This window comes from Pantherophis guttatus, chromosome 6 (genome assembly GCF_059756535.1).
Source record: "Pantherophis guttatus breed Tessera chromosome 6, ASM5975653v1, whole genome shotgun sequence".
NCBI lineage: Eukaryota > Metazoa > Chordata > Lepidosauria > Squamata > Colubridae > Pantherophis > Pantherophis guttatus.
The window spans coordinates 84,040,158-84,055,180 of NC_142068.1; the positions used below are offsets into that span (position 1 = coordinate 84,040,158).

The 15,023-nt window shown below is 38.7% G+C and overlaps 1 protein-coding gene across 1 annotated transcript in view; it reads right to left on the reverse strand.

Moving 5' to 3' along the window:
- Positions 1-779: 779 nt before the first annotated feature.
- HELLS (helicase, lymphoid specific) overlaps positions 780-15,023 on the reverse strand; it is a 46,657-nt gene continuing 32,413 nt past the window's right edge. Inside the window, exons 18-22 of the mRNA XM_034435706.3 lie at positions 13,852-13,968; positions 11,083-11,242; positions 8,864-8,960; positions 8,403-8,479; positions 780-1,277 (exon numbers count right to left, since the gene is read on the reverse strand). Of these exons, the coding sequence (XP_034291597.2) occupies positions 1,195-1,277; positions 8,403-8,479; positions 8,864-8,960; positions 11,083-11,242; positions 13,852-13,968 (534 nt within the window). The 3' untranslated portion in view covers positions 780-1,194. The remainder of the gene's footprint in view (positions 1,278-8,402; positions 8,480-8,863; positions 8,961-11,082; positions 11,243-13,851; positions 13,969-15,023) is intronic.

Here is a 15,023-nt window from a genome sequence, read left to right on the forward strand (position 1 = left end):
GAAGCCATCTGTCTAAGTTGCTTTAATTTGGATTCTTGCTCTGTGTTAGAGTCTGCTTCTTTCAATTCCAGAACACTGAAAATCTGACAAAAAATAATCATGAATGTTTTGGTTCAAAAAGACGTGATATTCTTCACTGAGATAATTCTAAACTGGATCACACTGGATGTTATAACGAATTCATGCACTCATGAATTGTAATTCTACGTGACTGAATAAGCCATGTGTCACAAGTGGGCTATTGATCTACAGCAGAGATCAGTTGCAAGTCCAACCTAAAATATTGAAGCTCCCTGGTGATTTTGGGCCAGGTCCCCATTCTCAGTTCAGTCTTCCCCATGCAGTTGCTGTTGTGTATTTTTTTAAATACGTATTATTAGACTCATTCATTTTCTTGGCCTTGTGTTAAGCTTCTGAACCCTCCTTTGTTCCTTTTTGCTAATGAGTATTTTAGTTGTTCTAATCTTTTAACTAATTTGCAAATGTAAAGAGTTTCATGAATCCAAATAGAAGTTTGAATATTCTGCCTCCTTCAATTAATTTCCTGATTTTTTAACTCTGGCAAAATGTATACAAAAAGAAACTCTTCTTTTAGATGACTCGAATGTCAAACTATTGTCAACAAAGTTTAAAGATGTCCAAACAGAATATTAAAAAGAAACAAAAACAGTATTAGTTGATGAAAATAAAATAGCTAAAGGAGACAGATAAATGTGCTGTACTGCAACTCTTATACAATAAGTAAATAATACTTGCCAGGACCAGTGATTAAACAAAACTTTTCAAGCAAAAAATAGCATTTATTTGTAATGTCAACACAAACTGTAGTAGTACAATCAAGGGTTGTAAACAAATACTCTGAATATCTTCTGTTCATTAAACATACTAAAAGCCAGAGGTAAAAAATTAGAAGTAAAATTTCTTTAGCAGAAATTCTGCAGTAAAGTGTACAGATTACCCAGTTACCAACTACTCAAGACAAAAATAGAATCTAAAAATTCCTCAGCTATCAACAAGAGGCTCCAAAATCCACGTTTCATATACAAAAACTTAGCAACTTATTCTTCAGAGTTTTTGCCAATAATGCTTTTTGAAACAGAGACCAACAATAAGGTAACTGTTATAAGAGTATCCAAGGTTCAGGTTACAAAGGGATAGAAATATTATTTAATTGTCCAAATTCTGAAGTACAATTTACATGCCGGGATCATCAGTGTTGTCTAGCATCATAAACTTGCCCATTTTTTCTTTCAGTTTCTCGGAGGTTTTCATCTGATCTGGAAGAAAATGAAGCACACAGAGCTCAGAGGACCACAAACAGCAGACATCCATTTAAACAAAATGCTCACTTGCCTGGAACCCACACTGTATTTCAGACATTAAAACATTAGAGAGGGTCCAGAGATATTTTACAAGAAGAATACTCAACTCTGCTCACAATAAAATTCCTTATACCACCAGGCTTGAAATTTTAGGCCTTGATAACTTTGAACTACGCTGTCTACATTCTGACCTAAACTTAGTACACAAGATTATCTACCATAACGTCCTGTTAATGACTACTTTAACTTCAACTACAGTAACACAAGAGCTATCCATAGATACAAACTAAATGTAATCCGCTCTCATCTTGATTGCAGACGACTTCAGCAAGAGTAATAAATGTCTCTACCCGATCTTGTTAAGTTTCTCTAACCCCCATACCCTTTACCTTAAACTGTCTACCGTGGACCTTTCACGTTTCTTAAGAGGTCCCTAAGGGGGCGTGCATAAGTGCCCCAGCGTGCCTAATGCCCCTGTCCTACTGTTCCCATTTATATGTACTCATCTTATGTGCTTATGGCTATGTTTTTCTTATTTATATTCATTTATTTGTGCCAATTTTCATGTGTCTATATCTATATTGATACTTGTTCCTTGTACTTGTTGACAGATAATTAAATAAATAATTAAAAGAATAAAATAAATAAATAAAATCGGGCTTCTTAAATGTCTGAAAATGCCATCATTTTTCGTGTGGAATTTAAACTCCATTATTTTGAGGCGATCGTTATTTAATAGACCTTTTGAGGTGGGTCTATTACTTTCAGGAATAGAGACAAAACTCTGCTCCTTTTCACATTTGAATGCACATTTATTGCTATAGGAAAAAGTTGTCTAAAAGAAAACTCATCCCATAGCTATTTATTGAAATGACAGCCAATGTTTTACCATTTCAAGGTTCTGATCCTTATTAAAAACACTTACATTTTTTTGGAACATAATGTAGGAAGATTTGGAAATCTACGAATGTCTGATAAGTGACACAAAGAAACAATTTAAATTGAGTAGACCAATAACTTTGATGTTTGTCTTTAATCAATACAGGCCCTTCCCTGTCCTTAGAGGCATTTATAATGCTATTTGTTGCCTTTTCCAATAATTCTTTCCTATAGTGTAGGCATTATACTGTCACTGAGACTGTGCAGGTCTTCAATTGGGTCATTTAAATAGTGTTTTCCTATACTCTGGGACTTCCTGATAAATATATGCTGTTACCCCATATTTTTACCTTAATTTAATACCATACATCTCCACCAAGTATTTGCCCATCCTAAAGATCTGGTGGTAAGAATTTGTGAGGTCTAAAAGATTCATTTTCCATAAAGGGGGCATTTTGGTTGATTAAAAAAGGAATAGTTTTATACTGTATTAATTTTACATAGATTCAGCTCTGTGCCCTATGAAAAAGCCTTCAATGATGGACACTGTAATCCATACCCTCTTTGTGGGAAAAGCCCTTCAAGTATCTTGAAGATCTCTATCAGGTCTCCCTTCATTCTTTGCACTGGCCACACCCAGTTTAACTATTCTTCATGATTCTATTCTTCCAGTCCTTCATCATTTTTGTTACTCTCCTGTGCACTCTTTCCAGTTCCTCAGCATTCTTCTTATACTGTGGCAATCAGTCAAAGCTGGTTGGTCTGGCCAGTGCAGTATAGAGTAGTTATCATCACACTGTTTATATAACCACTGAGCCATGGACTGGCATAGAATATTGCAGCTACTTTTGCTGACTGCTGGCTGTCAGCAGTTCGATTCTCTCTGGCTCAAAGTTGACTCAGCTTTCCATCCTCCCGAGGTCGGTAAAATGAGGACCCAGATTGTTGGGGGCCATAGGCTGACTCTGTAAACCGCATAGAGAGGGCTGTAAAGCACTGTGAAGTTGTCTAGTGCTATTGCTATATAGAAGTTGTGGTGGTGCAGTGGTCAGAATGTAGCATTGTAGGCTAACTCTGTCCACATCCAGAAATTTGTACTTGACCGGCTATGAGGACCCAGATTGTTGAGGGCAATATTCTGACAGTGTAAACCACTCAAGAGTGCTGTAAAGCAGGGCTCCCCAACCTCCAGTCTGTCTTTTAAGATGTTAGCAATTGCCCAGGCTTGTGTCCTCCATAGATTTGATGAATGCCCTATCTATCCCCTTATCAAAATCATTTGTAAAAATGTCCTGAGTCTCTTGGACTGCAAGGCGATCAAACGGTCAGTCCTAGAGGAGATCAACCCTGACTGCTCTTTAGAAGGCCAGATCCTGAAGATGAAACACAAATACTTTGGCCACCTAATGAGAAGGAAGGACTCACTGGAGAAGAGCCTAATACTGGGAATGATTGAGGGCAAAAGGACGACAGAGAATGAGGTGGTTGGATGGAGTCACTGAAGCAGTCGGCATGAGCTTAAATAGACTCCAGAGGATGGTAGAGGACAGGAAGGCCTGGAGGAATGTTGTCCATGGGGTCACGATGGGTCAGACACTACTTCGCAACTAACAACAATAACCCCGTTGCACTCCTCTCTCCATGTAGAAATGGATCCATGAAGGAGCATGCATTGAGCACATTTGTATAACCAACTATGAATCAATCTATATGGTACTAAGACCATCTATCCCACATTGTTCCATTTTAACAAGGTGGCGGCTCTAGCCAATTTTATCAAATATCTTATGTTTACGTCACTTGTGTCCACTGCCTTCTCTTGATATATTAATCACCTTGTCGTAAGAGTAAAATTTGTTTGGCAGAGTCTATTTTTAACAACCCGTTGCTGGCCTCTAGTAATTATCCTGGGCTTTTTCTAAGTGCCTGCAAACCCACTGTTTTATCCTCACCAACAAATCTCAGCGTTTCTAAATGGAAACGTTCCACTCAATTCTCAATTCAACTCAAGACCCAAGTCTCAATTCTCCATCTTACTACATGCATCAAAATTGCCTTAAATTTGTGAGTACCACACAGATGAGATACTTGGGGACTACATTTCAGTTAAATTGCTGCTTATGTAATTTCTAGAGTTGCCAAAAACAGCAGAATATCTGTAAGTATGGTTGGGCTAAGGAAGTGTAGATGGGCAGCTTAATTTGGATAAATGCTGATTACTCTTCTGGATGTTTTTCAAAGGAACATCCTTTTAAGACAGTGATGGCTAACCTTTTCCGGACCATAGCGCACACCCGGACCCCCAAGATGCAATGTGCCCCCGTGCATGCACCCTGCACATACGTGCACAGCCCCTGCATGCGCCCCTCCGTGCATGCACACCCCCGCACATACCTTGCCCCTTGCACATGCATGGCAGAGACCCAAAGACCAGCTGGTTGGTGGGAGGCGTGTGTGCATGCGCAGCAGAGCTGAACTGGGGCAATGACTCACATGCTATCAAAGAGGGCACTGCATGCCACTTCCAGCACGTGTGCCATAGGTTCGCCATCACAATTCTAAGGGATGTATTGCTGATGGTGTGCTCTGACGGACCCTTCCTTCTGATTCTCTTTACCCGTACACCAGTCAATTATATCTCCATTTACACACTAAAATAGCCATATAAAGCTTGATTACTTGGGGGGAGGAAACACCTAATGGGACTAAATCAGGGCACAGGAGTACCCTTTAAAACAGCTGGTCTGCTTTAAAATGGGGATTTTTATGCATGTATAAAATGGCAGGTGGGGTTTTATACATTGCAGAAATAAATTCTATATATAAACAAACCAGTATCTCTTAAATGGAAAGGTTGCTATATCCACATAACTTGGCATAATATTGATTTGGCTGCAGTGCAGAGCATCAAAGTGCATGACCAGCTCTGAATGAATTTTCCATTCCAGACATACTTGCCACACATTCTTTGCTGTAAGGAAAGGAAATTCCTGCTTCCTCCTAGTGAGTGAGATAACTTGGGGTGGGTGGGGGGCAGAGACACACCAGCCTTCGGAGACAGTTGCCTGGGGCTTTTCAACCTCTGCATTACATTGGACATCTCTAAACAATCTCTCTCTCTCTATACACACACACACACACACACACCAGGAGAAACATTTGTTGGTGGAGATTAGAAGAAGGAAAGATCTGAAATGTAACTGGAAACCTAGTAGTAAATGTTTAATCCCATTTCACTGGCTGGGATAGAAATACAGATTATTTTAGCTTGGAAACAAATAATTTTATATTGCTGTGGCTTAACCCAGAAGCTGGCAACCTTACTTTAGGGAAACTACATACATGTAATATATGGATAGGGTAGAACATAGGGCTGAAAGTGAACTTAGAAGTCTTCTAGTCCAATCCTCTGCTCAAGGCAGCAGGTTTTATATAATCCTGGTCAAATGGTTGACCAGTCTATTTTTGAGAACCTGAAAAGTTTGAAAAGTGGAGTATTCATAACCTTGGGAGGCAAGCTATTCCCCTGATTAACTGTTCCCGCTGTCAGGAAATTTCTCCTTATTTCTAGGTTAGATCTCTCTTTAACATGCTTTCACCCATTATTACTGTACTGTACTGTACTGTGTAGTATACTATGTATACTACACAGTATACACGGGGTGTCAAACTCAATTTCACTGAGGGCCGCATCAGGGTTGTGTTTGACCTCGGGGGGGGGGGATGGGGGTGTGGCCAGCTCGACGTCACTTGTGTTGTGATGGCCTCCTGCAGCCCTCTGCCAGTGAAAACAGAGATTGGGGTGGTGGTGGTGTGTGAAATGGGATTTTGCTGGCAGAGGGCTATTGCGGCCGAAAACAGAGCTCTGGAGCACCATGTGCAGCCCCCCCAAACTCTGTTTTAGCTTGCAGAAGGCTGTAGGTGGCTGTTGAGGCCAAAAACGGAGCTCGGGAGGGCCCTGTGTGTCCCCCCCCAAACTCACTTTTCGCTGGAAGAGGCACCGCAGGCCGATCCTTCGCTGCATCCAGGGTGGCCCTGTGGGCCAGATCTAAGCACCCTATGGGCCGGATCTGAACCATGGGCCTTAAGTTTCATACCCCTGCACTATATACTATACCAGGGATGGGCAAATGTGGCCCTTTTACAACCTGTGGACTTCAACTCCCAGAATTCCTGATTCAGTTGTCTCAGGAATTCTGGGAGTCGAAGTCCACAGGTTGTAAAAGGGCCACATTTGCCCACCCCTGCACTATACAATACAATACAACACAACATAGAACAATACTAATATGGTATAAAGAGATCACTTCTTGAGATCTTGATTATATCTCTGTTGATGCAACCAATGACTGCATTGGCTTACTCTTTGAATCAGATACTACCTATTCCATACCTATGGATTTGGTTTTTCCTGCCTAAGTGCAGGACTTTACTTTTCTCACCACTGAACTGCATCTTATTAGATAGGGCCCAGGACTCGAGTCTGTTAAGATCCTTTTGAATCTTGAGTCTATCTTTCAAAGCGTTAGCAATTTCCCCCAGCTTGGTGTCATCTAAAAATATGAATTACTCTTCTATCCTCTCATCTACATAATTTATAAATATGTTGCACTGGGCCCAAAATAGAACCTTGACTGTTCTGGGCCCAGAACAGAACCTACTGCATGATTCCCTCCATGTAGATGTAGTTCCATTCAGGACTACACACTGGGTGTGGTTGGTCAGCCAATTTGAATCCATTTGGTGATAGTAGCATCCATCCTTACCAAGAAATAGTCTGTGGTCTACTTGTCAAAGATCTTACTGAAGTCCAAGTATCCTATGACCACAGAATTTCTCTGGTCCACTACTTTAGTCACTTTATCAAAGAAGGATATAAAGTGTGTTTGGCATAAACTGTTTTTAATGAACATGCTGACTTCTAATAATCTTGTTCGTTTCTAGGTGCTCACAAATCTTCTGCTTATCTTTTCCAGGATTTTCCCGGGTATTGAGGTCAAGCTAATTGGCCTATAACTTCGTGGATCCATTTCTCCCTTTTTAGAGACTGAAACCACATCAGTTCTTTTCCAGTCTTCTGGTAGCTCCCCTGTTCTACGGGGGCGTTGAAAGATTATATCCAGTGGCTCTGAGATTACATCTGCCACCTCCTTCAATACCCTGGGATCAGCGGTGGGTTTCACTTATTTTTACCAGTGGTTTGCTGCGCACGCACGCCTTCTGCGCATGTGCCCGGCCTTCTGTGCATGCACTTTGCTTGTGCACGCACCTTCCGTGCATGTGCCTGGTCTCAAAAACGTAGCTACATAGGATGGCATAGAGCCGGGGTGGGGCCAACCCACAATCTCCGCTACCGGTTCACTAGAACCGGTCTGAACCAGCTAAATACTAGCTCAGATGCAAAGCAACTGTTCCAGGTGAATTCAGTTCAGGGTGGATTGGTATTCTCTTACTGTTTCCCTGCCTATCTGGATTTGTATACTTGTTCTATTTCCCTCAAAGTTGCTCTTGGTAAGTTGGGCTATTTTTTCCTTTTGCATAAAAAGATGCAAAAAGGTATTAAGCAGTTTTGCTTTCTCCCTGCTGCCTGGCACCTTCTTGCTATCTGCTTCCATTAGTGGACCTATTGTTTCCTTGACTTTCTTCTTGTTCCTTGCATACTGAAAAAAAAACTTTCAATATGGTGTGAGCAGGACACCACTGTGGAAGGAAGGCTGTACTGTGTTTATATGTGGCTGCTGTGATATATGACAGAGAGCTAAAGGGCTCTAATAATAATCTGAAGAGAGCAAGACGGATATTCATAAACATACTAGTGCTCACCATCTCAGTACTACATATAAACTGATATTTAGAATGAATTTCTTAAAAGAATGCAATAAAACCAGAGGTGGAATTCAACCAGTTCGGGCGAACTGGTAGCTCCAACAATCAGTTGGCCCCCCCACTCGCCCTATCCTGTCCTTTATTTCCTGCTTTGTAGCTCATCTCAATTGCGCGGCACAGCTGATCCCCCCCCCTTGCTGTTCTACTTACAGTTGCTGCCTTGGAAATTAAGCAGCTGAGCTTCTAAATGCTCCATTTTCAGCGCTGCGTGCAAGCGACTTAAGCGCACGCATGCGCTCACCAAACCGGTTGTTAAACCAGTAGCATCCCACCACTGAATAAAACAGAAGGCACACTAATATATTCAATACTTACTGATAAGGTCACTTCTGTCCAGCAGTAGCTCTAAATCTTTGTCAGTTATTACTTTTTCTCTTGAACCTTTAATCTCTCTAGAAAAAGAAAGAAGGAAATATTTTTATTAAGTTCTCTTGTATTTAAGGGCTTAACTTCTTGGCAATGACTTTAGCTTTAGTTATGAAAATGCTTCATTCATGTAATCATTTATTCCGTGTGGGGAGCCAGTGTGATGTCATGATTAAGGGCTTGGACCGGGAATGGAGAAATTCAGGTTCTGGTCTATCCTCAGCCACGGAAACTTGCTGGATAATGTTGGGCTGGTCACTCTGATTTAACCCAACCCAGCTCACCTCACTGGGTGGATATTGTAGGATAACAGGAGGACAAAGGGCTACGTATGCCACCTTGAACTATAAAAAGAAAAATTAATAAAAGAAAATATAAATCAAATTAATAAGGAAGCAAACAGATCATACCTGTCATAATCCCTGGATTGCAGCAATTCTATTAACTCTTTGGGATCTAAGCAGCTCTTTGACTGGTTTATTCCAAATTTACCGCCTTTGAACTGATCTTAAAGGGAAACAAGAAAAAATATACCTTTATTGACAGCACTGTCAGTGATTTTTTTTAAAAAATATACTGTATAAACTAACAGTCATTTTTGTAATTCTAAAATAGAAGAACGATAGAATTATACTTACAGAAAATTAATGCAAACACAAATATTTTCCAAAAGGAGCTTCTTGACATTATTATATATAGAGTATGCCCCTCAGATTATTTGATATTATTCCTGGATCTTGCAAGCCAAGGAAAATTAAAGTTTTTTGTAATCATAAACATGGATGCCAAAAATGGAAGTTGGCCTCCTGCATGTTCAGACTTGGTTAATATCCACTTTTCTGTTAACCCTTTTAAGCTTACAAATATAGTCTTTTCAGTTGTAGTGTCAACAGAATGTCTGAAAGGGTTGCCAGAAGTAACAACATATCTTGTTTTAAATTTGATCAAATAAATCAACTTGATATTCCTTCCCTTTACTTCTAACAGTCTTAATTTTTAGCTCAGTCTAATAGTCAGATTTGAGGATTTGATTTGTCTTAATTTCTTAATTAAACTCTTAATTTGTTCTTTGTCCCATTGCACATAATTCTTTAAAATTTTAGTTAAGTCTCTTGGTAAACCCAGCAAGAAAAAATTATACAGGTCACTCTTTTGGTTTATCATTTGTATTTCCCTTAAATTTTAAAGTCTCAGTCAGTTTTTTTTGTCGATCCAGTGAAGCATCCTTGTCTAAGTCATTCTTTTGGCTTGTTAGTTGTAAATCAATTTTTAATACTATAATGTCAGATAAAATTTGTTCTAAATCTGTTTTTTTTCTCAATGCCATCTTTTGGACAAAATGTATCCATAGAAGCTGGCATCATTATTGACATTGTTGATACTGTAGCTACTTTTATCTGATTCAGTTTTTCAAAAGTCTCCTTATGTATTTGCATCATTAGAACATTTTTAAGTTTTATAAATCTTTCCTCCACCTGTAATTTTTAGCCTCCTCTAGTGTTCACTTTTGAAATTATGAATTGAATGTCTTTTAAAATTCTCTGCTGTAGTAAGCAAAATGGCTTATCCCATCGTTTCCTGGATTTCAAACCTGTGGAAAATCACTCTCCTGCAATCTCCTTGAGAAGAGCAGCCATCCAGAACACATACCAACTATTTCTCACCTTATCCAGAGAGGTTTGAAGGAATCAGACTATTCTCTAGTTCCTTGGTCTTTGCTGCAGTTATTAGTAGAATTCAGAGGTACTGAATTTTTAAAGTTTTTACACAAGTACATTTAGCCTCCCAGCTGCAATCTAGTCTAAACTTGACAACTCTAGTAACATCCATGTTTTGATTACATCATAAATATACTTCCAATCAGGGGTGAAATGCAAATTTTTCCCCAACCGGTTCTGTTGGCATGGCTTGGTGTGTGTGGCAGGGGAAGGATATTGCAAAATCTCAATTCCCACCACACTCTTTGGCCAGCCAGAGGTGGTATTTGCTGGTTCTCCGAACTACTCAAAATTTCTCCAGAACCTGTTAGATTTCACCTGTGCTAACAATCTACTAGTTCTTAGGCTACCCTTTGAAGCAAACATTCTGGCTTCAATTGGTTCAAAATGTAGCAACTTGATATTGAATTAATTAACTATATTAAAAGTTTAGCCATGATGCCATTTGTTTTACAGGAACAATATAAACTGTTGCTTTTGATTTTTAAAGCTTGAAATGCCACATAGTTTAGCTGCCTAAAAAAATGTATCTGTCTCATAATGAGCCTATGGGACATTAAGATATGCAGGAAATGCCTCTCTGAAGATGTTTGAGCTCCTGGGATATAGAAGGCCATTGGCAAGGATGCCGGAGAGGATCTTCTAGTTTACTCCCGAGCTGTAAAAAATTCTCCATAGGACTGGAATTTATTTGTTTGAAAAATGTTAGTAAGGGCTTTCAGTAATGATTTATATTTTATGCTTTGTGTTGTTTTTGACAGATTGTCCTTGTAGGCTGCCCTGTTGGCTGTGTCAATAAAGAAACAAACGGCCTTTAAATGGAAGACTATTAAAGGCATAGTAATGTCAACTAGCAAAATCTCATAGCAAAATTGTGAACGTGATTTCGAAGGACTGTAGATATTACTAACTTTTGTGGATAATCAGCTTCTCTAATTTCCTTTTGGCAGCAGCCCTCTCCACAATCTTCTGGTCAATGGTATTTGCGGTTACAAAACGATATACAACCACTGGCTTTGTCTGACCAATTCTGTGACATCGGTCTTGTGCCTGAAGGTCAGACTGAGGGTTCTATGAAAAGAAAATATATGAATTTAATATTTAATGGCACATGAACATCAGATTTATCTTTTCATCTCCATGTAAACAATTTTTCTTAGGAAAAAGAACTTCTGACTTCTTAACAATTTGGGGGAAACGTTCTCTGAGAGATGGTGAGAACTGACTTTGACTTATATCTACAACCCATTGCAATAATAACACACACCACATATCTAGTGAAGAGGCAACTGTGCTTGCTAAGAAGATGCAGCTACTTTAAAGCATTCCTAATAGGTGCTAAATGCACGCTTCCACGTGCTTCAAATTACTCGTTGAATCTGATTCTTTGTATAGTCTTTATTAAGATTTCTGAATACTTTATACGCTTCTTGATCTTTAAAGCATGTCAAGAAATATTTAGTACTTTTCTTTTGGTCTATTCTCAAATGCAACATTTTCAAGTGCTCAGTGACCCCAAGAAACCTTCCATTCTAAGCTGAAGGATCACAAGAGAGTTTGTGAGATTTTAATCATTTAGAAGTATTTATATATCTACATTTTTATTTAATTCCAAGGATCTCCTATGTTTGGTTAGAGATGTTAAAGATGCTTTGGGGCTCAACATTGTTCATGCTTGATTATTGTGACAAGCATAAGTTTTTCCTGTTCTTACATGTGCTTAAAAACATTCTTGAAAAAATAACAGAAATGAATCTGACATTTTCGGTACTTAAAGCTTCTCCTTTGGCATCAAGTATGGATTCTGCTGGCTGTTAAATTGCAGAAAGTGCAACACAAGTATTGCTAGGGAAGCGATTTAGCAAACTTCCATATGAAATTTTATTACTGATAATCCCGTGGACTGAATTTTTGACAACTGTACATACAGCTATGGATTCTCCCATACTAAGTGGCAACAGAAGAACTGAATTGTGTTAATTTTGTTATTCCTACCTAATTATTTTGCCTGTTTTTGAAGTGTGCTAAGCTGAGACTTTTAATTAGGAGAAGAAGAAAAAATGTAATATTCTCCAATTAAATTCTGAATTTGAGAGTCAGTGTCTTGTTAGAAACATTACATTGCATCTATGGTTGATAGCATTTGGCATGCTTACGGAAAAAGCTACAGAACTCTAAATGGCATACCACTACAGGGTAGTCCTTGACTTATGACTACAATTGAACCCCTAAATTCTCCTTGCTAAGTGAAACAGTTAACCGAGTTTCAGCCCATTTTATAACTTTTCTTACCAAAGATGTTAAGTGAATCATTGCAGTTATTAAGTTCACAGCATGGTTATTAAGTGAATCTGGCTTCCCCATTGACTTTGCTTATGAAGGTTGCAAAACGTGATCATACATGACCTCAGAACATTACAACTGTCATAAATGAGGGTCAGTTGCCAAGCGTCTGAATTTTGAACATAGGACCATGAGGACGCTAAAATGGTCACGTGAAAAAAATTGATAAGTCATTTTTTTCCGTGATGTTGTAACTTCAAACAGTCACTAAATGAACTGTTGTAAGCCAAGGACTATCTCTAGTCCTTTTACATTTAAAGGACTTACATTTAATAAGGATAACTATATAGCTATGTTTTACTATTATTATCTCTTTTATTCATTAAACATGAAACTCAGTCAACTGAATATTTAAAAATGTGTCACAAATGATTGACTGGTGCTAATGGTTGATACTGGTTGCTGCCAGCGTCCTAGGTATCAACCAAGTATCTTCTTAAAATATATGATGTTCCGAGTAGCGCAGTTTTTTTTGCAGTTCTGCTGGTGTTATTGCAGGAAGCTGCAATTTCTTGATGTGTTTTGTAAAATTCTTGGACATAGTACCAAGTACCCCGATGACAATGGGTATCACTGTTACTATTATTATTATTACCGTGTTTCCCCGAAAATAAGACCTTATTATTTTATATTTTTTTGAACCCTGAAATAAGCGCTTGGCCTTATTGCCATGTGCTCAAAAGCCTGATTGGGCTTATTATCAGAGGATGTCTTATTTTGGGGGAAACAGGGTATTATTATTAGGTGCTGGTGAGTCAATGTTGACTCCTGGTAACTGCCTGGATTAGTCCCTGAAATTTTCTTGGCTAGGTTTTCTGAAGTGGCTTGCCAATGCCTCCTTCCAAGATTGAGAGTGACTTGCCAGCTTACCAGCTGAGGTGGCGCAGTGGTTAGGGTGCAGTACTGCAGGCTACTTCTGCTGACTGCCGGCTGACTGCAATTTGGCAGTTCAAATCTCACCAGGTTGACTCAGCCTTCCATCCTTCCGAGGTGGGTACAATGAGGACCCAGATTGTTGGGGGCAATATGCTGACTCTGTAAACCGCTTAGAGTGGGCTGTAAAAGCACTATGAAGCGGTATGTAAGTCTAAGTGCTATTGCTATTACCAGGTTACCCAGCTGGCTTTGTGTCTAAGGCAGGACTCACAGTCTCTCAATTTCTAGCTGGCGCACCAAACTGGCGCTCACTAATTTAATTCACATTTATTCTAAGATTGTGCCAGATTTCATAGGGAGAGCTTAAATTCCAAGTGGATTCTAAAACTGTACTCTACTGATGGGAGTTGAATATACAGTCCTTTGGGATCAGGACTTCTGTCAGAATACACAGTACCTACCCAGTCACTGTCGTAAATTATGACTGTATCAGCTGCAGTCAGATTAATGCCAAGACCTCCAGCCCGTGTGCTCACCAGAAATATAAAAACGTCAGGGTCTGCGTTAAAATTCTTCATCTATAAAAGGTAGAATATTGCCAAGTTTAATATGAAATAGGAAAATCGGCATGCCTGTGTCCTTAAAGATAATAAATAGAAAGAAACCTCTAGCCACCTTTCTGCTTCAACTACAAAAAATTATAGGAAGAATTGTATTTTGGCACGCTCCTAGATTTCACAATGTTTTTGGGGTTGAGAAGGTTAAGAACATATGTTAAAAACAGTGGAAAATTTAGTAGTTTAAAAAAAATTCCTAATAAATTGTTTGAAAACTAAAAGAATAAAATAAAAATAAAATCACAGGATACATTTTAAAAATTCAAACAAATAAAAACTTAATAAAAGAGGCATGGAATTCAAAACTAATTTGAAATGACGCTCTTACACCTGCAATTATTCATGATAACCTATATTTTGAACTAAGCATGGCTGAGGAATTCTGGGAGTTGAGCTCCGCACAGTTTAAAATTGCTTAGGTTGAAAAACACTGATCTAAATATTTTTGGATACATTTTTCATCAAAAAAGTATGTTTCAAGATATAATCCATCAATCCACACTAATTTCCACACCATAATCCATATTAATTTCCAGCAATTCTATAGTAATATAAAGGCTGGATAAAAATTGATAATTAAAAAAAATTGGATTTTTAAAATTTAAATTCGGGTTTTTTTTATTTTTATCAAATTTATTTTAATAAAATGCTTTTGGAGTAAAAATCTATCTAAAGATAGTTTTCTATTTAAGATACATTAATAATTTGGTTTATTCAGCATAAAATGGAGCTTAGTTATGTAGCATGAGGCTGTATATACTGCAATATTTACATTTTTGGTAAACTCATTCAATGAATCCAAGCTCTGTAAGATAAATAGGAAATAAAGAGCACCTGTCATTTCAGATCCATAATGGCAGCGCCTGTTAGCGGGCATCCACTCACCTGCTGCCCGCCGGGTCCCTCACCTTGTGTCACTGCCACATCACCAACTGTCCCATTAAAGTGAATGGGACTGTCAGTGAGTCAACAGGAGGTCAGAGGAGGAGCCGCTATGGGACAGAGATGACAGTTGC